The sequence below is a fragment of the Arvicola amphibius genome, chromosome 17 (genome assembly GCF_903992535.2).
Source record: "Arvicola amphibius chromosome 17, mArvAmp1.2, whole genome shotgun sequence".
In the NCBI taxonomy this organism is placed as follows: Eukaryota; Metazoa; Chordata; class Mammalia; order Rodentia; family Cricetidae; genus Arvicola; species Arvicola amphibius.
In genome coordinates, this window is record NC_052063.2 from 37,223,452 (window position 1) to 37,251,434 (window position 27,983).

A 27,983-nucleotide genomic window follows, 5' to 3' on the forward strand; every position below is an offset into this window, starting at 1 on the left:
AACGAATAGTCTCACCTCGCTGGGAAGGCTTCTCCCAGATCAAAATGTGAATCAGGCAGACTTCTGCCCACGCATACATGTTGGGATTCTTCTCTAAGCACACAGGTATTCCTGGTGTTTTCATAGCTAGACTGCCCTCTTTCTAAAGGAAGCTTTCATAGACCATGATGTTGGGATGTGGTCCCTGCTAAGTCCCAAGTCTTTCTTCTTCAGGTCTTGTGAGTATCCCTACTGAATTTTGGAGTGATTTATGTCTCTCTCTTTCGATTAAAAAAGAGTGACATCCATCTCAACATACCAGGCCTCTGAGCCTTCAATGCAACAACATGGCAGCTGCAGGAAGGAATTTCAATTAGAAATACAGAGAAATAGAGACCACATAGTAGAGATCTACTTCTAAAACTAGGCCACCCGTTGGTCTACAGGAAAACTGTTTTTTATAGTCTCAGTCCACTGCCTGACCTCGTTACAAAATCTAAACCACTTTGTTTCCCAGATAATGATTTACTTTTCAGGTACTAACAAATCTGTACAAATGTACCAGGAATGGCAGATTACATGCACTTACATGCCTTGCATGTCTGTCTAGGCCAGAGTCTCTGGATCCAGAGGGTCGCTGGAGCTGAAGCAGGAGGAATGGAAGGGGGTGATGAGAAATGAGGGCAGTAGAATCATGCTGGGGTATGGCAGAAGCTGAAGCACTGCCCAGGACTGGCTAAATTTCTACCAATAGTACCATGAAAGCCAACTCAATTACCTTTCTGTCTTAGCAATGCAAATATGACAAGGGCTATGTATTAACTAACTATGGGTGCGGCATTTTGCCAGAAAAGCATCCACCAAACATCATCAGACAAGAAGGAAACATATCTTTGTTCCCAGAATGCCTGCAGAATAGAATTTTATTAATAGGCCAGCGTGGCTCTAGAAACTCAAAGCAGATTTGTCCCCAGCTGTTCCTAGGTATTGATGCACGGAGACTCCGGTGCTTTCCAACTGCTTCCACCTGGCACTGTCAAAAAACATTAGCTCATAAATGACACATGGGCAGGGGGGAATGCGACCACATCTTCTATGACTCCTGTAATTTACACTCGTGTTTCAAAGTAACGCAAATTCAGACTTGAGTAGACATCACCAAGAGAGAATACTCACAGGAGAACGGACCATACAAGAGAGAAATTAGTGTCCAAAAGAAATGGCAGAGAACACTGCTAATGGAGAAAAACAGAAAGAAGGAAGGGACTAGTGAGCTCCGGGTAAAGTCCTATCTCAGGGCAGTTTGAGAAGACAAGGGAGCACGATGGAAGGATCAAAAAAAGAATTCAAAGAAAGGAGTCACCAAAAGTCCCAGGAGGGGGAGGCTGAGGCCAATTAAAGTGACCATGTGAATATGAACATCAGTAGTGACTTCTAGAATGTTCTTCCTTGAATGAGACCGAGGGACAATCAGCAAGAATTTTCGAGACTGCCCCATGCTTTTGCAACTCATTCCACTCCACGCTTCCACATCCAGCCCTGGTGCTCTCCTCCCCAGCACTTGCTGACTTCATTAAGGCTCAGTTCCAGCCTCAGATACAAGGGGAAGTCTTATCTGATGGCCCCAGCCGAGCTTCAAGGATACGGGATGCTGTGTGCTCCCACAGTAAGTAGCAAGACAGACACTAGAGTGACTTGCTCAGGTGTGTGGGACTCTCCCAGACAACTTGAAGGAAAGAACGTATCTCATTGGTTTTTGCATCCTTTTTATCCAGATGATTTTTTTTATTTAAATTATACCCTTTAAAAAAGGTGCAGAATAGACATTTGACAAATGTATTCAGAAAGAAAGAAATACAGGGATAGAGCCAACAACAACAACAACAAAAAAGCCACAGTGTAACTAGTAATTGGAGCACTTTTCTAGCAGTACAACAAAGGGAAAGCAACTTGACCTTGTGCTAAGAAAAGCAACAGAGGAAAGGATTAGGTGCTGGAACAACACACAGGGATGGGAGACACGCAAGCACGCCCGCGTGCTCAAGAATGCACGTCTGTGCATGAGGATGTATGTGGGTCAACATTTCTGTGACAACACTTCTCCGTTTGACACAGCGAGACCCTTTAAAGAGGCCCCAATGTGGTCCACAGGGAGAGAAGTCACACAGGATAGTGGTTCATCATGGGTGAGAATGGAAGGTTTGAGACTTATAATTGAGGAAGAGAACGGTGTAGGAAGGCTCCAAGGTCAAGCAGAAAGCAACTGGTCCACTCTCCCTGTGGCCGCTTTAATCTTAGTTACTTTTCTCATTGCTGCAACGAAATACAGGACAAGAAGCAATTTAAAGAAGGAAGAGTTTGTTCTGGTTTAGAGGGCATCACAGCCGGACCCACAGACAGGCAGGAAAGAATGGTCAGGCCATTAAACCTCAAGGAGCAGCGAGCCACCACTTTCTCAAGCAAGGCTCTACCTGCAAAATATTCCCCAGCTTTGTAAAGAGGTGTCACTAACAACTGAGAACCAAGCATTCATACACACAGCCTGTGGGGAGATTTCACATTCAAGCCACAACCATGGTCCTATTAAATATGGTCAAGTCTTATCTTGTGGGCCGTCCTTTGAAACCAGCCCAGGACTTTGCTTGGTTTAGGCAGATTCGCTTTGTCCCCAGACCATTATAAAGGTGTAAGTCAATATTCTTCAAAAAAAAAAAATGGCAAAGCAAAGGAAAGGGGGTTGGGTTTTTGTAGTTGGATAAGCTTAGGAATGATGCACATTCTCCCCGAAGCTTGGCATTTCACCATTTCCTATTCTGTTAAAAGTTCTAAGAAACCCCACAGACCACGGAACTCTAACCAGTCAGGGCTGTGAAGTTGTGCTGGATGGAGTCTATAAATACATAATGAAACCCAACAAAGGGGACCGGCTCTGCAGCATCCATAAAGGTTATGCTGGAAATCACCGCCATGCATTCACCGGCTAAGGCTAGATTGTGCTGAAGAGACGAACATTGTCCGAATCGTAGTGGCTTGACACAAGGGCTGGCCTCTAGAGTACAAATGACCCTACCAGGTCAGTTTCTCTCCTACAGCGATGGGCTCAGGTGCCTGAGGATCCACTCTGTGCCATTATTAGAATAGAGGAAGAAGATCCTAGAAGGTCATCCAGTGGTGATGATATACCCCAGTTAAGAGGCCATCCTTCCTTCCTTTCTGCTCACAGAAAACTGTCTAGCTCTAGTCTGGGGATCGTCCGTCCGAAAAGAGAAGACCACGAATCTCTCCTGTGTCCAGGGGAAGGGGGCTTGCTGAGCTTCTTTAGGTCTCCAGCTTATACATCCTTTACCCCTACACAGTTCCTACACTGTCAGCTTCTGCTCTAAGCCCCCCCCCCCCCCATCAGTCCCCTTTTCTGCCATCTCTCGGCATTCCTCATCTTCACCCATTTTCCACAGTGCCAGCTGCTCCCCACACACACGCCTCCTGCCATCTCGAGGGCTTACTAAAAAGTCTTTATGGTATATATTCCCTTTGCACAATACACAGGGTATTAGTACATTTGTCCAGTCTTTTTCACATACTCTGTCCCTGGACCCTACTCCCCCCCCTCCCCCTTCTCATTAAGGTCTGACAGTACCGGCGACCTTAGATGGAAAGATTCTAATTGCAAAGAGTCCGAAATCTCAGTCTGAAAGTTTGGCTTAGGGTTTCAGTGGCTTCTTCTTATTTTTATTTTTACTTTTTTTTTGGGGGGGGGGAGCAAATACAGGCACCATCGAAAGCACCTGCAGCCGTCTACCTCATGTGGGGCCTTCGGTTACTGCTCTGTGGCGATTCAGTCAGAGGGAGGAGCTGTGGCAGGGCGATTTTTTTTTTTTCAAGAAACACTCAAGCTACCAAACCAACTCCTCATTACCACTTTCTGTAGTTGTTAAAAAACAAAAACAAACCTATGGCCAATAGTGATTTTACCCCAGGACTCTACCTGCCAGAAGTGCAAGAAGGTTGTGTGTGAAGATCAGACATTGTCCTGTCTCCTTCAACCCTCCGTAAATAATGTAGAGACAAGACGCACACCCCAACAGCAAGCCAGTGTGATTCCTAAACACAGGGCATCACTTAGATGTGACTCCCACTGTGAAGGGAAGGCCACACACAGTGGCTATATTGGCAGTCCACCTGAGATGCTAAGATGCCACCAGCATTCCCTTCTGGACTAGGATGGAGGCTCATTGCACGTTGGGTGCCAAGTGCCTCAGGTTCCACATGTGGAATTTTATTGATGGTCCCCAGTAAATGCACACAGAGGGTTAATCACAAAAGATTAATCTCCAGAAATATCCACTTGATTACAACTAAGCTTGAACTCATTGTCCCATCCTTTACTGGCCTTCTCTACCCCTCACCTGCTCCTCAAGGGTTAGATCAAGGCCAGCTTTGCTCAGCATCCCCCCATTTTCCCCAGACTCAGTTACTTCCGTCTCTCAGCTGTGCACAATGCACTTGTTTGAATCCTTTACCACTGTGGCGCACAGCCATACATGTAACTGAAGGGAGCAGGCAAAAGCACCTTGGCCTGAGTACTGCCATTTTGACTTCAGACTGCATATCTTACCTTCAGGGTGAAATAAAGTTCTGGTTCCCAAGCCCTAAAGGAGCCGAGAACTTTCCAATGGCTGGTCATAGACATAGATCCATAGTCCCTAATCCATAGGTACAGTCACTATGCGCCTTTAGCTCTCTAGAAACATGGCTGCTCCTGGCAACAGAAGGCACAAATGAATCTGACTGGAATGAAAGGCTTGCACTGTGTATCGACTGACAATGATAGCACATGCAAAGAAGCCTCTAGCCTCTAAATCTGATTTGTGAAAATTATAACTGCAACTTGGCAACAAATGTTTGTGACTTTTGTGCTTATAAACCCCAGTTCTGCCCCTACTTGGACTGTCGGGACAAATAAGGCTCCCGAGTCCTTGTCCGCAAGCCTTGGAGCAGTGACCTGTTTATGTGGTGAATTCCTAAAATCTTTGGGACCCAGAAGTGCTGTCTCTCTCCTTCCTTATGGCGCACAGTGGGCTGGGTTTAACAGTAAGATCTCCCTTCCTAACCCGTGGACCCCTGAAATTAGGGAATGTTCTATTTCAACCTTCAGAACCTTATGCCGAGTGGAAGGTTAAAAACATCAACCATCTGAAAACTGAATTAACTTAAGGCCGAAACAGTACAGATGTTACTTACACCTGGTATTCCAGTAATTATTGAGCAATTCTGGGCAGGGTTGCCCACACACCATTCTCTTTTAAAAATGAACTTACATCAGACTACCTACTACCAGAACCCAGTTTTACTTCCATTTGTTTTGGTTTTGACATTTGTAAAGGTCCAGTCTGAAAGTCTGAATGTCAGAAAAGAGAATGGAGGTAATAATTCTTCTCAAAAGATCTAACCAATTATACACTTGTTAAAAAGAGCAACGGAATTCCTAACTTTCCTAATATAAATGAGAAACCAAGGTAAGTCATTGCTCTGAGAGGGGATAAAAACAAAAATACTGCAGGAGAGGATATTTATTTAATTTCAAACACCAAGATGTACGCTTCCTCTGTGAGGACGCTGTTTCCGATCAGAATAAGCCAGGGTAGAAACGGTTAGTGCCGCACGCATGGAATGAGCAAAGGTGCTGAGCTCAAAGCCAACCAATCATGTGGTGGGATCAAAAGCACATTAGAGAGGAAGCTGGTGTCCGCAGAGTCCGAACCACACACCTCTAGTCGCTTGCCCCCGATGACCTTCAAGGACGTGTAGATGTTTGCTTTTGGTCACTTGACAGCCCTCAAGTTATCTTTCCCTTCGGAAAACACCGTGCACAGTTGCCGAAGTCCAAAGAACCGATACAGATCCAGAGAACTCCTGTGAGCATTTTTTTTAGGCTACCACACGCTGACTTATTAAGTTTCCTGGTACTTTAAAAACACAACTTGACTTCTGTGAATTTCCAAATCAAATCATAAGTGTGACACCGTGTCCTTCTAGGTTAGAGATGCTGAGAGCCATACAGTGGTTTTGGGGCCGTGTGAAAGCACATGATACTGATTAAAATTACATCAAGTGCAGCTGCTGAACACAGCAAGTTAACTGCCAGAGGAGGAGGGCATTAGCCCTATGCCAAGTCTTGGCACAATTCTGGGAGCTGTGGGAGACATCCTTGGGTCACCTAACCCATGCACAGTTTGGGATTAAAAAGGGGGATTGAATTTACAATATTCATGAACTTCATTATTTTTTTTTTTAACAAGGAAAGATCAGTACAATATTTCAACCTTTTTTTTTTCCTTCCTACTTTCAGTAGGCTCTACCCACGGATGGACAAGCTACCATCTAACTAGAACTGGATCGTGATAAAAAGATGGCTACCTTTGTACAGAACTCACAACTCATCATTACCAGCATGAAGTTACCAGTTTCCCTGGTAAACATTTGAAGCATTCCCTGTTGGGTTAACACTCTCAGATGGCCAGTCATCTTTCCTGGGTTTAACACGAGCAGCAACATGACCACCAAGTTGGAGGTGGGGGTTCATACAACTTTAGTCCCTTCTAAATTGGGGTACACTTTTATTAACATTATATTATTCTTTGTCAGCACTGTAAGTCCCACGGGGTGCCATTTCCTCCAATGCTGCAGAGGGCAGACAGGGCAGACTATGGCCCTAAGGGTCAGTTGCCAATGCCCCATGGCGGGGTTTCTATGACTGTTGGGGAAATGCGCACCACTCTATCAAGAGTAATTGGAACTCCCGTTCACTCCCGCTTCTTGTCGCAAGGCACGTTCAGTCAGCAGACCCTTCTGAGACCGTATTTAAGATTTAGCGTAAAAAAGAAGAAAAACAAACCACGGAGTTTATATAAACGCCACACCAGTTTGAAAGTCAGTGGAAATTAAACAGTGCCCGACTTCTAACACTTATTTCTATGGTTCAACTGGAAGAGGCCGAGGCAATGACCTAATTTAGGATTACCTGAGGGCTGAAATGTGGACCATTTTTCTGCACTGGCTGGGAAGAGGATGAACTGAGATGACGCCAGGATGCCCCCCTTCACTACCATCCTGTTATTGCCAACACCAGACCATCCCTTGCACGCTGTGTACAAGGCGGCCATCTTCCCGTTGAGATGCGAGCCCCTGAGGCTAAACGCTCTGCATCTTCTGCCACTGACATGCAGGAAGCAGAGAGCCACTGCACGGTAATGCTCAGGAGGAATCAGAGCAATGCCACACCGAGCCATCCGGGAAATGCAAAAACCCACAGAGCCCGAAGATGTGTACATATCTCTGACTGATGAATCCTGGCCCTTTCACCTTTATCATTAAAGACGGAGAGATAGCTCAAATCCCACATAACCATTTAATATTCTTAAATGGTCCAGACATAAATGCCACACAAGAGCTCAGAAGACAAAGAAGCTAAGGGACAAATCATCACCAGGAGGGCAGAAAAGTGAATTTCTGAACTTGTCTTCATGCCAGAAGTGGAAGAATTGCATCTGACCCTATTTTCCCTTTTTATAGCAGTATGTTTTCTATCTACGAACCATGGTTCAAGAAGTAAATTTAAAAGGTATGACGACTCCAAGTAGTAAATGCCATATCAGCAATTCTCAGGGTGCAGTTTGGGAGACCTCAGAGGTCTCTAAAGCTCTCAAGGGTCGAATGAGGTCCATCTTTGCTTCAGATTTCATGATAAATGTATTATTAATTTAGAATTAATGTTTAATTAAGAATATGTTTACTGAGACAGGAAAGTGATGACTTCTCGGCTAGCAAATGCTACCTAGCAAATGCTTGACTAGGTTAGCTACCCTGGCCAAAAAAATCATTTAAAACATAAAAAAAAAAAAACATAACCAACTCCCACCTCCAAAAGCAAAGCAAAACAAAATGGACATGTTTATTAAGTGAATTCATAAATATTTTTAAATGTTCTGTTTTGATGTCTAAATACAGTAAACAGCATTAGGCATCGCCAACAAGAACGAAAGCACGGGGGGGGGGGGGGTGTCAGCTTCCGCAGAACGCCAACACAAGAATGGCAACCGACTGCTTCACTTTCACCCAGAAGTCCCTTGTCTGAGTTTGTTCATATTTATAGCACAGGACTGGTTGGACAGGGAAGGCACCGTGGATAACCTTGGGCTGATGTATCACCTGCAAACTGCAAGCTTCAGCATGACCACCACCTTGTACCCAATTCAATAGTGTTTCAGCTTATGCATAAGGACTAATGAACAGGCAACCTGTGATACAGTCATCCTCCATCCACTTCAGAGATGCTCCAAGGCCTCAGAGGATGCCTGCAACAATCCGTGATACAGTCATCTTCCATACATTTCAGGGATGCTCCAAGGCCTCAGAGGATGCCTGCAACTGCAGATAGAGTCAAACTCTTCCAAATATTTTTGTTAAACCATATAGCAAGAATACTGTATAGGAAAAGAGAAAAAACTGAATAGGTGAAAGAGGGGGAAAGGATTGACAATCTGCAGAAACTTCAATGGTTTCTGAATTTGATAGTAAGACACGCCTCTCTGTCAGCTACTAACTCACATACACCAAGAAACCTACTTTCTCTAGAAGGGTTTGTCCACAGTTCTTACCTGCTTCCAGTCAAAGGGTAGGAAAGTTAGATGGGTTTGAGTTCTCCTTCTCCCTACAGGGCACTGTGTAACAATTTCCTTGAGATTAAAACAGTCCATTCTCAAACTGGAAAAGTACACAACTCAAAATAGCTTCAGGAAGTCCCTGAAACTGACTAGATGCACTAGGCCCCCTCCCTGCCAGAGTAATCTATAAAAACTCAGGCCCTTCAGATGACAGAAGCTGAGTTGTGAGAAAGACGCTGAGCCCAGATCGGCTGCCTGGGAGAAGCTGAACCCAGCTGACTGGCTGGAAGACATTTAGAGCAGATGGAGTCACTTGGAGAGAACACTCTCCGACCTGTTGAGCTGCTGCAGGCTGTGCAGGATGCTCTAGGTCCCCAGATTTTGTGAGCTGTCACTCATGTTGGGGTGGGCTTTGGTGATGCAGCTGTCTTTGAGTCATTTCTATGCCTGTAAGCAACTCCTTATCCATATTACTGTAAGCAGCCCCAGTAACAGTCACTGGTTCACCAAGCTGAATTTTGGTGGTATCTGTACTTCAGTCTGTCATGGTCTCCCTCCCTGGGGTAAATAGACATGTGCGTTGTATTTCCCCATGAAAAGTTTTGTCACACAATACAGGGCAGTGCAGGTGCAGAACACATCAAGCTAACAAGCATCAGTTGCCAAGTAAATCTGAAACCTCCAGGTATTGTGACAATTTATGCCCAGGAGCCGAACACATAACAACACACACACACACACACACATATACACATATATACAAAACATATATATGTATCATATATAATGTAATAATATGGTTAATATACATTATGGTTAATATATATGGCTAATAATATATGGTTATATAATGTACATATGAATAATAATAATGATGACACTTCAAGACTATTCTTTATAAAATAAAATAGGAACAAATGATGTCACAATAGAAACATATGACATAACTTTATACTGCCAAATGCCTAGAGCCAAGATGTTCCTTTAGTGTTGGAGAATCATCCAGGTGGCCTTTAAATTGGCCCTTAAAGAATATTTATTTGAAATACAAAATTTAAACCTGATTGTCAAAGTGAAGCAATGTTCCCTCATCCAGTAGACATAGCTCTGCAAACTGTTACATTACTAAAGGAATTTCAGATAAAACACATTATCTGACATTTCTCAAAATTCACATTTGGATAGTTTTCATTGGAAACCAAACAAACAGCCCATCACTTTTCACATTATGACTTAACAAAGATTTATATATATATATATATATATAAGAATGTCAAGAATGCTCATGCCAGAATTGGTGTGTGTGTGTGTGCGCGCGCACACGCGCTTTTGCATGCATGCACATATGCATGCGTGCTTGAGTGTTGCTGGAAATCAAGCCAAGAGCTTCCTGTGAGCTACTGAAACACTCTACCATGTGATACATCCTCGAACACCCTCCTCAAACTAGAACTGTTTTCAATATGGAAAATCTGGCTATTTCAAGGAGAAAGACATGTGATAGCAAGAGACTACGTGCAGTTACTAAAAGTGATATATTGGGGCTCACACCTGTAATCAAGTGCTCAGTAGACAGACCAGGTGTGGTGGTTCACACCTGTAATCAAGTGCTCAGCAGACAGACCAGGTGTGGTGGCACACACCTGTAATCCAGTGCTCAGCAGACAGACCAGGTATGGTGGCTCACACCTGTAATCCAGTGCTCATCAGACAGACTGAGTTTGGTGGCTCACACCTGCAATCCAGTGCTCAACAGACAGACCAGGTGTGGTGGCTCACACCTGTAATCCAGTGCTCAGCAGACTGAGGAAGGAAAATCACACAAACCACACCAGTCTGGGCAATATAGGCAGTTCAAGCCAGTTCACTCTGCACACTAAAAAGTATCTCAAAAAGAAAGAAGAAAAACAAAAGAATAGGATAATTTGTATATACTTGGAAAGATATTCATTTTAAGGTTAAGAAAAATCTGAGGGGATAGAGGGTTGACTCAGTAATTAAGAACACTGGCTGCTCTTCCAGAGATCCTGAGTTCAACTCCTAACACCTTATTGGTGGTCACAACCATCTAGAACTACAGTCCCAGGTAATCTCCTTCCCTCTTCTGATGTGCAGACGTACATGCAGACAAAATACCCATATACATAAAATACAAAAGTAAATACTTTTTAGGAAAGAGAAACATAGTGAGTATGGAGAGTTATTTCATAAATACCATACACACTGTGAGATACATAGAAATTGCTATTTCACTGATAAATAATATTTACACATAATTATATTCTTCATAATGTTCATAAGAATTTGAGTACCTACAACAAACCTATCATTTCTCGGATAATAAAACTGCAACAACGTTAAAAAATTACTTCTAAGTTCCTGACTAATTAATTGATGTTCCTCCTTGTTGAGGGGCTAATAGAAGTCTAAAGATATTTGTTAAGTTCTTCTCATTTGTAGTTAGTAAATGATAGAAAATTTTACAAGAGAGACTTTTGCCCTGGGGATGAACTCTGCTAGAAAAATATTATTCTCAGCACGAGTTTAATTAAATCTGCAGCTGATGAGCGTCAGGCCTATCAGGAAACTTGGCAGCATTGTACCAGCCAGGAAAATAAAACCATTATGAAGCAGTTTTTCAACAAGGAACAGAACACTGGAGATGTTTTGGAACAGCGTGCTTGAGAGAGGTGTTGAGAATTTAACACAGTGGTCTTGACACTGACCTGAGCACACCCGGGGAAAAGTCCTCAGGTGTGTGTGCAGAATCCAGCCCTTGCTGGCACATTCCAGCTGGGATCTATACCTGGAAAAACGAGGATCTGGGAAAGCCACACTACAGGGGTGAAGACACAGTGGCACACTGGGGCCTGGGGGACCCTACACTGTGAGCAGTCAGGACGCAGGCTTAACTGAAACATTGGCAAGCACTTTGCTTTAGGCAGAGACAGAACACTCCTCGGGGGTCCTCATGAGACCTAAGCGATTTGATGTGTTTGGGCACTTTTCTTTCTTTTTCTAAGGGCGGCAACTCAATGCTTATGTACCACAGCTTGCAAAGGCAATCTTCCCCCAAGGAATCTTAAAACCACTGTGATGATAATGACAATGACAATAATCCATAAGGGCCAAAGGTTAGGAAGGAGTCCAGAGCACGTGCTGACGCCCAGGAGTTTTGCGCTCTTGGGAGGGGGTGGAGCCTTTAAGAGGCAAGGCCTAAGTGAAGGCACTTCAGCCACTAGCGCACCCCTTGAAGGAACAACCCAGACACATCCAGCTCTTTCTCCTTCCCTTCCCCCTCTGCTTTGACCACCATGAGGTGGCCAGGCCTCCTCTGCCATGATGTACGTAGCATGCCACCCAGGCCAAAAGCCAGGCCAGCTTCAACAGAAACTTCCGTTCCCGTGTTGATGTATGTATCTTGAGCATTTTGTCTCGCGGATGGGAAGCTAATACACAGGTCCTAGTGGCTCCCGGGATGAAAGACAAGCCATATTTGTGGTGCTCATAAGGAAGGCAAGCGGGACGACAGACTTCAGGTCTAAAACAACGGCTGGGGCAGCCAGGTGGCCTCCTTCAGCGCTCACCTGATGCTGTGAGGCAGGAGCGGGGAGAGGCAGGGCTTCCAGTGCTGCCTGTGAATTCCCCACACGAGCACTATTTTAAATAAATAAATAAGACAGCAGCTGCCATAGTCCAGCTTGCCAACTCTTCTCTCCTTCCTATTTGTGGCCGCACTGACTTCCCAGCCACGCTTGCTCCGGACACCTGGTTCTAGCAACAGGGCAGCCTGGCCTTCAGGGGCTTCCACCCTTTAGTAAGCACAGGGAGAGCTGCCAGGAGCCATCTAATTGACCTCTGGCTCTGCTCCACCTTCTGCATTACGGAGGCACACGCTCCCAAGGACTGATAACGCCGTTGCTTCTCCCCAAACATACATTCTGGAATTCATCATCCTCACAGGCTACTCACTTGCAAACAAGGACCATACTTACTTTCTCTTTTATGTGGGGCAAGAAAGCTCACGTTCCGGTTCTGTCTGCACTGTTACCAGCTTGCTTTCCCAGCTGGACCATCCCTCGAATCCTCTTAGAGCTTTTCACAGTCATTCTACCTTCAAATCACTTCCTCCTCAACATTCTCAGTCCAGCTTTGGTTTCTGCCAGCTGTGTGTGCTGAGTGTAAGTTGTCAATGCTCACTGTTTCTAAATGACACGGAAGAGCTACTGGAATACCAGAGCAGACCACTAAAAAAATAAAGAAGTAATCCAATAACCTGCTACATTTTGATTTTTTTAAATTTGTTATTTGAAAATTTCCCCCTTTCTATACTTTATTTGGAAAAGGTCACATGGCAGAAAAGGCATCTCTTTTTTTAATCCTTAAAAATCTACTTATCATCTCCCTAAAAGGACAGTGTACAAGCCACGTTGGCCCTTTCAGCTCACCAAGTAACTGATTTATCTCTCTGTCTGCCCGCAGCCCTGCAATGATTAATCACACCATCAAGATTCCATAGGGCCCAGTCTGTGCAAGTCACTGATGGCGAAGCTTACACTCTAAGGTAAGTGGGCAAACACTGCTGGGGACACTATACCCAAATGCTGCTCCCCAGATCACTGACCTGAAACACACACCCTTTAAAATGTGGAGCCTATTAATTGGGAACCCCGGAGTTCTCCAGAAGATCAAAAGATTTTTCTAAAATCTGACTTATGATTGAGTCCCGCTCTTGAGAATTCCAGAGCAGGTTTCCAAGTAGTGTGAGCCACTTCTTAACTTACCTCATACAGTGGACAGATTGGCTTCAAGGCTTACTGCATTTCCAACGATATTACATTACAGAAAAAACCCTTTCAAGTCAAGGAAAATATGGTAATTTGGCAAGTCCCAGACTGCTGTTATGTTTAGGAAAGCACATATACCAAGAAAGTTAAGTATAACTAAGAAAGATTGCGACTTTCAATGAAATTATTTTAAAGTGCTTGAAAAACATAATTTTATTCAAAATGTGATGTGTTCATCTTCCCTTATCCAATTTAAAGCCACCTGAAGAGTAGGCCTTGTTAGTTTCCTCTGAGAAACAAAAACGTTAAACTCCTTCTCATGGTAATTTGTTTACAAGAATAAGATGCCTTTTGTTGCTGTTGCTTAGCTATATCTTATTTATTCTTGTATGCCCGTGTATGTGCTCATGTGAGACATGGAGCATGTGTGTAGGCCAATTTGTAGGAGTCTGTTCTCTTCTTCCATTGTGTGGGTCTTGCAGATGGCCGTCAAGCCACCAGACTTAAGTTTCTTTATCCACTGAGCAAACTTGTTGACCTGGGATTTTCTTTTCTTAATGAATGACTCCACATAGTGCTGTATCAATGATTCAGTAGCCAGCTACAGAACAGAAAGACAGCATGGGATGTTGAGGCTGCTAGAGCTCTCTTCAGAGCCTATTTTATTCTTACTTCTATTTATTTTGGTGAGAAAGAGAGACAGACAGATGCTGCGACTCTTTTCCATTAAAGATAAAGATGTTGATATTGAGAGCTCATGCAGGGCCTTAGCAACCACCCACAGCCAGGAAGTTATAAGTGAGCATTATTATTATCTTTATTCTATTACGAAAGCATAAAATCCACATTGAGAAAACACACCTAAGTATTTAAATTGTACAGCTATTTAGAGCAACGATTCTCAACCTGAGGGTTGCGACTCCTTTGGCAAACCTCTATCTCCAAAAGAATTTACATTGTTATTTATAACAGTGGCAAAATTACAGTTATGAAGTAGCAGTGGAAAGAATTTAATGGTGGGGGGGTCACCACAGCACAGCACAGGAATTCTATCCATACTTGAACTATTGTATATATATTTTCTTAGTCCTTTTGTTAGGTTTTCCTTTACTTTGTTATTCTTTCCATAATAATTGAAAAACACAACACTGTATTCTAGGGTTACAGCATTAGGAAGGTTGAGAACCAATGATTTAGAGAAGGTTAAGTCAGAGATAGTGTAAGGAAATACTATGGATCTACATGCCAGAAAAACACACTTGGCTTGTCCACACCAGAAAGAGCAGCCACTGAGCTGGTAAGTTCCTTGACCTTCCTCCTCCTCCTAGCAAACATCTACTTCTGCACTAAGAAGTCCAAGGCCAAGGTGGCTTGATTCATCCTGAGCACTATGCAGGCGCCATCTTGGGTCTTCATTAAAGAGTGGTCCATGAATAACACTCACTTGACCGGCCCCGGCCGGCAAGAGTAATTCAGATTTCAAACAAATCACTTCATGGTGCAATTAAACAGGAACACAGCAAAGAGACACGTTCCAAGTCTCTCCCATGCAAAGCTCTCAATGGCATGAATGCTAAGATATAGAAAGTTTAAGGACGGATAAGGCGTTCGCTGTGTGCCAATGACACTGAAGTCCAACGTAGGGTGTCCCCTTGACATGGAAGACCCAACTCTTATTGTTTTTTTCTCAAAAATTTTAATTATTATGGAAAGACTAACATAAAGTAAAGAAATCTAAAGAAGATGTATAGGCAGTACTTCAAGGATGGATTGAATAACAACACAGGCAACTATATCACAAAGCAAATACAGCAAGTCAAAGAACCTACATGGTGGGGATGTGGTTCCTGGCACATAGTGACTTCAATTTCTCTGCAAGTTTCAGTTTATAAGAGGCCAATCCTGGCCATGCATACCTTTAGTTCTGGCACTTGAGTGGCAGATGCAAGCAGATCGCTATGAGTTCCAGACTAGCCTGGTTCCTACTGTGACGTCACCAGTCTCTGTGAGTTCCAGACTAGCCTGGTTCCTACTGTGACTGACTGCCAGGGTGACACAATGAGATCCTGTCTTTTTTTTTTCTTTTCAGGTTTTCATAATAAACTTCTGGGGAAAATACAGCAACGAAAGAGACAGCAGTCTCACTGGGACAGTTCTTAGTCTAGACAACAATCTCTTTTGTTCTTAATCTGTCCCCTGGGACCCAGAGTTCAGAGGTGAAAAGGGCCTTGGCATACTCCAAGAAAATTAATCTGTGGTTTTTATGGCTTCGGGCTTCATAAAAAAATTAGAAAAAAACACTGGCGATTTCACAGTATTTTCATAAAACTGTAAGTACTTGATCTAAAAACTGTTCCCGTGTCTTAGATCACATGCTTCTACACGTCTGGCTTTAAAATATAACCAATATGTCGGTGATATCTGATGATAAGATTAAATGTCCTCTTGGCAAAATGAAAATAATCCTGTGTTGGTTTTCACAGTATTTTGGGAATAAGGTTACAAAATGAAAATTATGGAACCAATCCAATCCAATCCCTCCATTTTATAAGAAAAAAAACTGAGGCCAGAACTATGTAACCGAAACAGTAGCTGTCTCTATGAATCCTGGGGAAGTCATCCACTCCAGAGATCAGAAAGGTGACTGACATCACAGGTGGCATGTCCATCTAAGAAGAAAACCCAGGCTGCACACACAGGGACAAGAGCCAACTGGCAAGTCACCCAACTGCTGCCTCTTCAGTGCTATACTATAGGAAGTGTTTCCCGTTCTCAGGATTTACAGCAACTTTTCTGAGTTTTGACATTAGGCATTCAACCACACTTGTAAAAAAATCTAGTTTAACACAAGAGCATACGGACATGCAAATTTACCCCCTCCGAGACGATCATCTGTTGGCCTTACTTTCTAGTAGCCAAATGGAAAGCATGAGACTACGGTTAAACATGCCATTTTCCTTGGTAGCTTTCACTATATGGAGATTTTGCGTGAGACAGAAGTGGTGGCTATCAAATCTCAGACTTTCACTGGTTCAAAAAATGAGCCGAGAAAACTTGCACGCACACTACCAAAAAATTACAAGAAGTTCATCAAATTGAACCTATATCTAATGGAGGGAAATAGTACAGACCTTGGAAGACTTTAAAAAAAGGGGGGGCTATAGAAGATAAATTGAACTTCAATTTTATATATCAGATTAGACACCCATTGACATATTATGTCTCTCATTAGCCTAGAAAACAGGGATGAGTAAAAGGTAACTGGAGCAGCACACTCATAGTAAGGTTTACCTGGGGGCTACAATGCCTTTGGTAATGTGGACTGGATAGTTATTAGGACGAAATGAATTTCATAGCTGGCCCGCATCTATCTATTCTAGGATGGAGAGAAATGATTAAAAGGATGGCCAATGTACGAGCAGACTGAAGCACTTAACAGGAACAGCATCCTGAGCATCCTGAGCCAGGCAGGGTAGCGGGGGAATTCAGACACAAATGCACAACCTTCCAGGCACTATTTATGTTGGAAAAGGATTGAATGCAAGCAGCTGCATAAAGGATTGAATTTTCAAAACTCAACCATCAATATTATAATCCTGTCATTTCTAAAGGTTCGCTGTTCAGTGATAATGGTTTGGTATAAAGATGAGGCCAACTTCCTTTCTGATCTGCAACTACAATACAAATCTGAAGTAAACCTGGAACTCCAGGGTTTGTGGCTAAATGAGTTACCTATAGTAGAAAATTTTATCTGTCTGCCCAGCCTGCACTGCTGCAAAGAGCTTGTTGCCTGCAGTGGGCTCTGGCAGCCATGCTGAGATGGGATCTTGACTCTCTGGCCACAGATGGACATCTGATACAAGCTGAACCAAATCAAGACATCCCCACCACTCACCCCCGCCCTTCACCATCCGAACTCCAGATTGGAATGGAGGCTTCAGTTACTCTGTCCTAGTTGCTTGCTGGCATGGACAGGTAGACGTGAGGCTACTGAAGGAATGAAAGAATACTTGGTTTGCTTCTGGGTGATTTTGGGGTTCAGAGGTTCAGTTCCTTCTGGGGATTCTCACTATGCTTGGACTAAGATAACTGTGGTTGTTTGGATGCCTGATCTATAGGGAGAGGCACTATTAGGAGGTGTGGCCTTGCTGGAGGAAGTGTGTCACTGTAAAGGTAGGCTTTGAGGTTTCATATATGTTCAAGTTACCACCCACTGTCCCAGACTACTTCCTGTTGCTTGTGGGTCAAGATGTTGGACTCTCAACTCCTCCTCCAGCACCATACCAGCCTGCACTCTGCCATGCTTTCTGCCACCACAATAATGAACTAAACCTTTGAACTATAAGCCAGCCACAATTAAATGTTTTCCTTTATAAGAACTGCCATGGTTATGGTGTCTCTTCACAGCAACAGAATACTGACTAAGACACTAACATTCTTCTCTATGCCTCTCTTTCTTTCCTTGATCCTAAGAAACTGTACTTCTATGACTTATAACCAAGAATACTAAATAGCTAAGAAGCTAAGATGGCTATTATAGTACTCCAAAAGTTAGAAATGATACTAAATAGAAACTATAACAGAATTTAAATGTTATCATACAGAAATGAAATTTGGCAATATAAAAATAAATATAGTTATTTATATTATATTATTTTCTATATATTATTATATTATATTATAAAAAATATAGTTAGATGCTGAACATGATGCTTAATATTCTCAACTTGATGGGATTTAAAGTCACCACAGGAAGAAATCACTGGGCATGTCTATCAGGGATTATCTAGGTCAGGTTAATACAGGTGGAGAAATCCACCCTAATGTGGGCAACATCCCTTCCTGGACTGAATCCCCAGACTAAGTAAGAAGGAACCTAGCTGAGCACAACACTTATACCTCTCTGCTTCCTGATTGCACGTGCAATGTGACAGCTCCCTCAAGCTCCCACTTCTGTCACTTCCCCCCCCCCCCCCGAGAGACTTTGTGCTCTGGAACTGTGAGCCAAAGTGAATCATTGCTTCCTCAAGTTGCTTCTATCAGGTATTTTCACCTCATCAATTAGAAAAGTAACTAATTCACTGACGAAAGAAATGTTGCACTGTAGTAGGCTAATGGTTAATGCTCTTATAAATAAAGTCATCCCCAAAGAGTGAACAAAACTATATAGGTTAGAAAGAATAATCATCCAAGTGGCCAATATATGATAGATGATATATGCATGATATGGGATGCCATTCTGTATGCTGTGAATACCATTGGTTAATTTAAAAAAAAACTGCTTTAAGCCTATAGTAGAGCAGGGCAAAACAAAGCTAGGCTGGGAAAACTAAACTGAATGCTGGGAGAAAGAAGGCGGAGTCAGAGAGAAGCCATATAGCCCTGCCAGAGACCGATGCTCAGAATGGAACTTTACCCAGTAAGCCACACAGATGGTGACACACAGATGAATGGAGATGAGCTAGTTTAGGATATAAGAGTTAGCCAGAAATACACTTAAGCTATTGGCCAAACAGCATTGCAAATAATATGGTTTCTGTGATTATTTTGGGGATGAACAGCCGGGAACTAACTAGCGGCCTCCACAACTGTATATACATGACTATTTAGTTCCGTTAAGTTTTAATGAAGGGCTTCTCGTCTTTTCAATGATTGGCAAACATCAAAGGCTCACTGCTAAATTAGCTCCAGTCACATACTGCTGACTACAGCATGAAGTGGTTCAGCCAGTCTGATAATGTGAATCATAATCATGAGTGTGCCTGGCTTCTACCCAAGCTATCCACATCTACAAGCTATCCTTAAGAAAATAATTATTGGAGCAGTATAAATTTTAAAGTCCAAATGTAAAGCCCAGATGGGATGTCCACTAGCGATTCATCAATGCAAAGCCTTCCACCAGAGGTTCAGTCATCACTCTGGATACTGACCTGGAGAGGAGTCCAACCCACGCTCTTGAAGAAGACATCATCAGAGGCATGCTCAAGTGATCTTTTATTTTTTAAGCTACAGTAAGTCTAAATCGATCTCAAGTATTGACAACGATGATTGCCTTTATAATTTCACTTTATTCTTTAGAGCTTTCAGTCAACTGTATATGATTTCAGCTTTTTGGTGACATATTTTACAGTTATATTTTAAAAAGTTTTTTTGTGTTAAAGGTGGATAAAAGTTAAAGAATGTGCGTATTTAACAAATAGAAAGGAAAGAAATATTTATAAGAGAGACAAAATCACCAGAGGTGGGAGTGAGAACTTGGGCTGTGTCTTAAGGAGTCTGCCACATAAAACACCCACCGTGTTTTTGAATGAGCGTATGCACCCATGCTGCATGCACCCGGTTAACTTCATATGGAAAACACACCGTAAGGAGCATGCACACAGGGACATCTCGATCCAAAACTGCCGCAATGAGAAAATGCTAATGCGGCTAATAAGGCAGAGTGGGCGGGGCTATGGAAATGAGCCAAGCAAAATCAAAAGCTATCCTCTTGCTGCATTCAAAGTGTCTGTGATGGAATAAATCAGAAAGCTGCCAAAACCACCAGAGGGATCACTTAGGAAAGGCTCCTCAACTATTGCCCTTGACATGGGTTTATTCTAATTACACACGTTGCCCTTCCCTCCCCCCCACCAGCATGGAACACGGTAACAACGGAGGTCACCGAGGCAATGCTATGAAGCAGAATCAAAACATGGGCCACCTAGCTGCAGTTTTTCCCACTCTCTCATCTTGCCCCATCTGCAGGGGTGACGCTGTACTTGAGGAGACTTTAGTTAGGTTCTATCTCAGTGCTTCTCAGCCTTCCCAACGCTGCGACCCTTTAATACAGTTCCTCATGGAGTGCTGACCCCCAACCATATAATTATTTTCATTGCTACTTCATACCTGTCATTTTGCTACTGTTAGGAATATCTGTGTTTTCTGATGGTCTTAAGGGACCCCTGTGAAAGGGTAGATCATTGTGACCCACAGGTTGAGAACCACTCCTCATCTCCCACGCCCTTCATTCCCATCCTGTGGTCTTAGCAAGAATCTTGCTAAAGAAGTTTAGGAGGGAACTCTTCAACCATGCTAACTGATCAAGCTTCCATCCCCGACCTCTGAGAGAGAAGTTAATCTGTTTCTAGCAATAATCCTGCTAGGTCAGGTCAACCAGTGACTTTCTGTCTGCCAAACTCCCACTTAGATCTCAAGCCATCAGTCCAGCTATCCAGAGTTGAACTTAAATGCTATGCTGCAACAGAATAAGTCAGGACGATTTTCTTTATGGTGGGTGTGCATAAAGGTCTCGGCACAGTTGGGAACAGAGCTAATCACAAAACTATTTGGGGGAAAAAATACTTTCCTTCCCTCATGTGACCTAAGTACTGAGATTCAGAATTGCTCAGAGGCACAAAAGACTGAAATCACAACAAACAACTCCCCCAGCCTTGACATCTTTAAATGTGGCAGTCTTTGATGTCACTTCAAAGATGGTCCACAAAGGGCCGGGGTGGGGGTGGGGCAACTCTATAATGCAGGCTACAGGACGATGCCTGTGTCTTCTTACATGATCGACCTAGCATGGGACTGGTGCCTGCCACACAGCACAGGACAGTGATGTCATCATTGGGAAGTGACAGAAACAGATGGGTGATGTTTATTTCTCAAACAAGAGAATAACTTCAAGAGTGGAAAAGCTAATTCTCTGTCTAAATTGGGCAAATTAGAAAACTCAAGACACTCAAATGTTTTTCCTACTGAACACACACAAAAAACCTGTTTTGAGCAAATGTGTTTGAAGGAAACAATCCCGCTCTACAGGGTTAAGTCACCAGACGGGGTTGTCATCACCATATCCAGAAAACCCCGGTGTGATAGGCATATCATGCATGATATTGTCTACCCAAACAGAGTTCTACCACAGGTAAGTACACCTGTCAGGATGGCTAAATCCAGTTCTAAAAAGCAGGAGTTGTCTTGGAAGGTACATGAGGCATTTGTCTACAAAAATGGCCCCCACAGGCGCGCCCGCTTGGAATGAAGTCAGCCAGTAGAAATTCAGATCTGGAAAACTAAAGCCTTCTAAAAGTCACCATTGAGTAGACGAAACATCTTTAGCTCCTCGGACTTTTGGTTCACCTGCAGGTAAACGCTATGGACAGGGTGGGTCAACATCCACCCCCCACCCCCTTCTTTTCAACCAAGGTGGAAAGAAAGCCTTGGGGTTCCTTAGCTGTAAAGGCGGAACAGAGGTTCTGCAGCAGGGACACCCCTGAAAGGTGTGTGAAGGAAAGGGTGAGCATGCTGGGGAGACCAGAGCAGGAAAGGAAAACAAAAACAAAACCCAAACGAAAACCTGGAAGCTTCAGGATAAAAGGAGTTTCTCTGTCCTTACCAGGGCAGGGCCAACTAATGCTATTTGTTGGCCGCTGGTACTGAGTGCTGTCGCTGAAAGACGGAGTGGCCTACAGATTCTAAATCAAAATCAAACACCCGCGAGTTGGTCTCTGGGTTTTAATAAGGTTGTTTCATCCAAAAGTTTACAATTTGGAACTAACTCTGTAAGACTGAAAGAACTTACCTAATGCATGCACATCAAAGAGATGTTTAAGATTTTATTTTTTTAGCCCTTATCCAGTGGTGCCTTTATTAGAAAATATGCAATAAAAGACATTCAGCTACTTATATGCAAAATTATACAATTATTATTATTGAAAAATGTATCACTAATAAAAACTTCAACGATGCTTAATATACAAAGTAGCATTTCTCAAAAAACTGGCTGATTCTTTGGCACTTAAGCAAAACCTCATTACTGCCTGCATGCCTGAGTCTCCCTGAACAGTAGAAAAGTTCAGACAGATCTTTTTTTAAATGTAAAAAATGACTGTAAACCAATAAAACAATGAGCTGACCTCAGGTCCCCGCACCACTGGGACTACCTTTGTGGTATTTGAACTTGTGGAACTGGAGGGAAGTGGCTGTCCCCATAGTCTCTGGGTCAGACGGTGGCTTCCCCTGGTACTCTATGGGTAGACCTCACAGGCTCAGTCAGTGGTTTCAAAGCCAAGATTCAAAATGGAACTTGCTAATGCATGTTTTTATAAAGATATTGCCTATTACTGCAGTGCTTTAAAGAGCTTCATGACTTGGCAAATGCCCCTTAATCTAGAGCAGTGGTTCTCAGCCTTCCTAATGCCGTGACCTTTTAATACAGTTCCTATTGCTGTGCTGACCCGAACCGTAAAATTATTTCACCGCCATTTCATAACTATAATTTTGCTACTGTTATGAGTCCTAATGTAAATATCTGATACGGAGGATATCTGATATCGACCCATTGGTTGAGAACCTCTTGTTGATTTTACCCCCACAGTAAGAAACTCTTTAAGGAGACAGAAACTCCCATGAACACAGTTTGGGAATGGAAGAAGGTCTTGAGTCTCAGTATCCTCAAGACAAGGGATTGCTTATAGCTGATTCTCTAATTCTCACACACAGACGGTCTCTTCCGAAAAGGGAATGCTAATAAATGACAAAAATAGATCATTTTCTGCCATCCAAAATGATGGACCATCAACATTACAGCTCAAAGGCCTTCTCCAACCTCCCCGTCACCAGGTGATGGCCTTCTTTCCCAGAAACCAGGGACACAGATTCCACTTCTTCCACTGAAGTGTATATGTATGTATGTATGTATGTATATATGTTTACATGTATGTACATGTATATGTATGTACACATATCTCTAGCCTTCTTTCCACTTTTTAGCATGAGACATGTTTCACTAAGTTGCCCAGCCTGGCCTTGATCTCACTGTACCTCAGACAGGCTGTAAGTTGTGACTCTCTTACCTTAGTCTCCTGAGTAACTTCAAACTTTTTTAAGAGGCAGAATCAAGGGACTAGCTCAACGGCATTTTCTATTGCCACTATCTAAACAATCTTCCCACCTACTGCATCCCTCTCAGGAACCATCTAGAACAAAGAGAAGAGGATTTGTGCCTCTCAGTTCCTCTTCTAGGAAGAGACAACTTCTCTGATCATACCACCAGTTCTTTCTTCCTTTCTTGTTTCAGCCATTTTTATCACTTAGAATGCATTCTTTAAAAGATATAGATAGCCGGGCGGTGGTGGTGCACGCCTTTAATCCCAGCACTCGGGAGGCAGAGGCAGGCGGATCTCTGTGAGTTCGAGACCAGCCTGGTTTACAAGAGCTAGCTCCAGGACAGGCTCTAAAAAAGCTGCAGAGAAACCCTGTCTCGAAAAACCAAAAAAAAAAAAAAAAGATATAGATAATTTTTTTACCATGTGTACATATAAATTTTACAGTTGTACGAATTAAAGAGAAAAATGATAGTGGTTTGAGTAATAATGGTAAATTATTGTAGCTGGAAAAGTCGGCATGAGGGGAGAGAGATGTTAGTGACATTGTTAGCAACCCATCCTGGGTCTGACAGATACTTTGCAATTTGAAAATGTCAAGAGGGCGTTTGGTGTCACGGGCCCTGTAGTTGGGCCCACTGGGTTCAGATACAGGTTATATTAACATGGACAAGTTGCTCAACCAATTCATACCTGTGTTCTCATCTACAAAATAGAAATGATAATGGTGATACGTAGATGCCCTACCATGAACTTGAAAATACTAAAGAGTGTCAAACATTAATTATATTAACATTATTAATACTATAACACAGTTCAGAAGAATGAGACTTCTCAGGAGGATGAGGAAGGGAGATCAGGAAGCCTGGGTAGTGTGGGATAGGGAGTAAGAACTTGTTTAAAGGTGAGAGCAGCCAGGATAACGGACTTCTACTCACATCGAGTTAGAATGATGCCCCTGACACAGTGCTTTGTGGAAAGGCTACAGAATAACGCTGACTATGCGACTGTCTGGGAAGAAGAAAGACGTGTTCAGAGGTCTATAGAAACACATTTGGAAAAGCACACATCCCCAACATTGAGTTGCCGGGGTCATGGGGTAGGGTGGGAGGAGCTGACTCATCCCTTAAGATCTTTGTGTGAATTGACATGCATGTGGTAGTACGTTTGTAACTGGTTTTAAAAATTGAAGCTTTCATAGTGGCTTTTTCAGTCTCGGACTTGAACATCTCTCATAGTCTAGCCTAGGATAAGACAGACCTCTCAGAGAGAAGGAAACAGGCTTAGGAAGGGTGTGGGGGTTTGGGAGGGGCGGGTGGAGCCATCCAGCTTCCTGTTCCTAATTTTCACTGAAATTTTCTTTTCTTTCTTCATACTTTTGTGAAGTTTCCCCTTCATTGTGTCCAGGTAGTTCCCACGGTCAGTAGGGCTGTCTTCCCTCATCTCATAATCTCACCATTTCCCAGGGTATCTCCCAGATCCTCAGGTGGCCTTGCTCCACCAAACCGCCAGCATCAAACCTCCACCACTCGGGAGGTTGGCAAGCACAATACAATTATGGGACTGCACCCCTCCAGGTACTTTTGACTTTGCAAAGGGCCAAAATGAGCTTTTAAAAGTTCTTGTTCAGGCAAAGGACCGCTGGCATGAATTAGCAAGCACACTTTTCCCCCGTCTTTAGGTTTCCCCACACAGGCTTCCTCATGGAGGCTACGGGGCTGTTTTGTTCCTTGTTTCTTTCTCTTTCACCCTTGCTGAGGTTATGTCACACCCCCACGTACCCAATCCTCGCCCTCCTCCCTTCACATGCCAGTCATCAATACCCATTTGTACACAAGCATGGAGTCACGATCACAGCGATGACGCGACAGGAAAAAGAAGTCAATATTTGAGGCAGAGAGCCCTCCCCCCCCCCCCCCCCCGCAAGCCACCTACTTCCTGCACTGGAACCCGACTTGTAGGGAACTACACCTGCTAGGGAATTCAGGCCACCAGAACCGGATCAGCACCGAGGTGCCCAGGCAAAGGGAAAATTGATTGGTTCCCGGATGAACCAATCAGAGAGAGAAGTCGTGCATCGGTTGGGGACGGCCAAGATTATAGAGGGGGTGTAAAAGGAAAGGGGGCAGGTATGCTGAACACCAGGGCTCAGAGTCCTTCTGGACCCACAGTCCCTAACCTCAGGATTCTGGTCTGAATTCCCTCTCCCCTCCTAGTCTGCCAGTCCCACAAAGCTAAATAGTAAAGAATAGGTAGAGGAAAACATTACTTATCCCACCATTCACAAGACGGTTATTAATAGTCAATGGAGAAGTGGCCGCAGAGTAGGGGAAGAGCATTGAAACCTTTTCTCCCTTTTCCACACCCGGCTTTTTAAAATAGCAAATCACCCCGGAGCTCGTTTAATCGCAAAAGCTGATTACTAAAATGCTTTCTGTGACGCCTGGAGTAAGTTTCTACCTCCCTAAGGACTGTGGGAAATGGTAGTGACATTTACTGGGTCGAGCAGCGTTTCACTCTGTGCTCTACAGCCCAAGGAGCTAGGGGAAGGACCTGGCCGAATGTACAGTCACGCGCACCAAGCCGACCGCCTCGGGGCACACATCTTATAAGCCTCGACCTTACCGAACTCTTCGCGTGGGGGCACAAGGATTTTTTTTTTTTTTTTGAGGGTGGACGCAGATGCCAGGTCTTTCTACTACGTTACAACTTCAGCTGAGCTGTTTTGACCACTTTTCCCCCTCCGAAGTGTCACAGACCCCTTATTGTAAGACCAGTCCAACCTCAGCGTTCCCACGGTCCTGCGCCGCTACCATCCGCTCTGGAACCCAGCGCCCGGCCCCAAGAGCCCATCCATACCCGGAGGTTTGGGGGAAGAAGGGGGAAGAGAACTAGTCAGTGGAAGTAAAGAGGCTCTCGCCAAGGCCTGGAGGCCAGAGCCCGTGGAGAGCCCCGGAGCTCAGAAGCTGGGAGAGGGAGGGGTTGGAACGGTGCGGGGAAGGGCCGCGGGGAGAGGGGTGCACTCACTCTGCATAGCCGGTGGCCCAGGGCAGCCTCCGGGTCTCCTTGAGAATGAGGATGGGGCGGGCGATGTGGTCTGCGCTGCACTCCACCTCATCCTGAGACAGCCCGAGGAACTCCGGCCGGCCGTACGGGAAGCGCAGGGGCAGGTCCGAGCCACCGCAGCCGCTGCCGCCGTGCTCGGATCCGGAGCTGCCAGCCATGATGCCGCCCATGAAATTGGCCACGGCAGATTTCACCCGAGTGAGCATATTACTCCGGCGCCGGGCAGCCGCTGGGCGAGCAGGAGGCGGCGGCCGGCCGAGGCGCAGCGCGGGGCATGCAGGCTGCGGAGGGCGCGGGGCGCACGGGGAGCCAGCCGGGCCGCTGGAGCGCTCGGCTCCCGGAGCTCAGTGCTGCAGGGGGGCGAACCCCGGCCTCCCGTGCTCCCTGCTGCTGCCGCCGCCGCCACCTCTCCCGGCGACACTTCCGCAACCGGGCGACATGGAGCGGGCGGGCGGCTAGGGAGGGCCAGCGAGAGCCCCGGGAGCGGCTGGCGGGCGGCGGCTGCGGCGGGTCCCTTCCCCGCCCCCTGCGCCCCGCTCCTGCGTGCGCGGAACTGAGCCCACCCGGCGAGCCCGCGGACCCGCCGCTCCTGCTGCCACGGCTACCGCTGTCGAGTCATGTGATAATCAGGCTGCACGGGCTCGGGCTGCGGCTCTGGCTCAGGCTCAGCCCCTCCCCTGTCGGCCAAGCCAGGCTAGCTCCAAGACCATGACCTCCGGGGAAGACTGAGCCTGGCCTGGCCCGTACCTGGCGAGGAGGATGGGGGCGCTGTGAGCTGGTGGCTGTACAGGTGTTAGGGGCTATCACATGGCTTCAGGCAGCAGGGAGAAGCCAGATGAGAGGTTGGCGCTGGAATGAAAACTGCCTTTGACCTCCGGAAAAGAAACTTCGCGGAGGCAGGTGCATTCCTCCAACACAGCGACAAACCCATCTTACTATTGCAGTATTTTAACCGCACAAAATTAAGGCACGTGGAAAACTAAACAAAAACAGAACACAGCCACTGAATTAAATGCTAAACTGAAAAAAGAACAGATGCTTGTAATAAAATATATTTTGGCGGTCTTATGTTAATTTAAATCTTTAGAATAATAAATGTGATTCTTCAAGGGTAACATTTGCTAAATATTAGTTTTGTTTATTTTTTTTAACTTTTGCAATAGGACCAGTATCCGGTTCTTGTTAAACTGTTACATCGTGTTCTGACGTTTACCTTCTATTAAATACTCTACAACTTGTGTAGTTGTGCTCTTAACGGACACTTAGCATTACCGGTGGAATCCAGGCCCTTATCCTTAATGAGTGGAGAGTGGGGGATGGCCCAGGTGCTGGAGAAAGAGGAGCCCAGCACTCCCCAATCAGAAACCCTGTTCCTTAAGTTTGGCTAAGCCCCAGTGGTTCCGCTTCTCAGTGTCTAGAATCATTTTTGCAGGTGTTTCCTCCCTGCGACCTCTTTACTTCAGATAATTTCAAGTGGTTAATGAAAGTCCACTACTCTCAATCCATTATTTTAATGTTTTTTTAAAAATTAAATAAACATTCGTTTTATCTCAGTCCCCTTCATTCCTCTAATTTGTGGGGACTGAATCAATGGCTCAATCATCGAGAGCACTGAGTGC

At 44.4% G+C, this 27,983-nt stretch overlaps 1 protein-coding gene across 1 annotated transcript in view; it reads right to left on the reverse strand.

The window, feature by feature from the left end:
* Ppm1h (protein phosphatase, Mg2+/Mn2+ dependent 1H) overlaps nt 1-26,957 on the reverse strand; it is a 271,738-nt gene extending 244,781 nt beyond the window's left edge. The window contains exon 1 of the mRNA XM_038314921.2: nt 26,326-26,957. Within this exon, the coding sequence (XP_038170849.1) occupies nt 26,326-26,570 (245 nt within the window). The 5' untranslated portion in view covers nt 26,571-26,957. The remainder of the gene's footprint in view (nt 1-26,325) is intronic.
* Between the last annotated feature and the right edge of the window lie 1,026 nt (nt 26,958-27,983).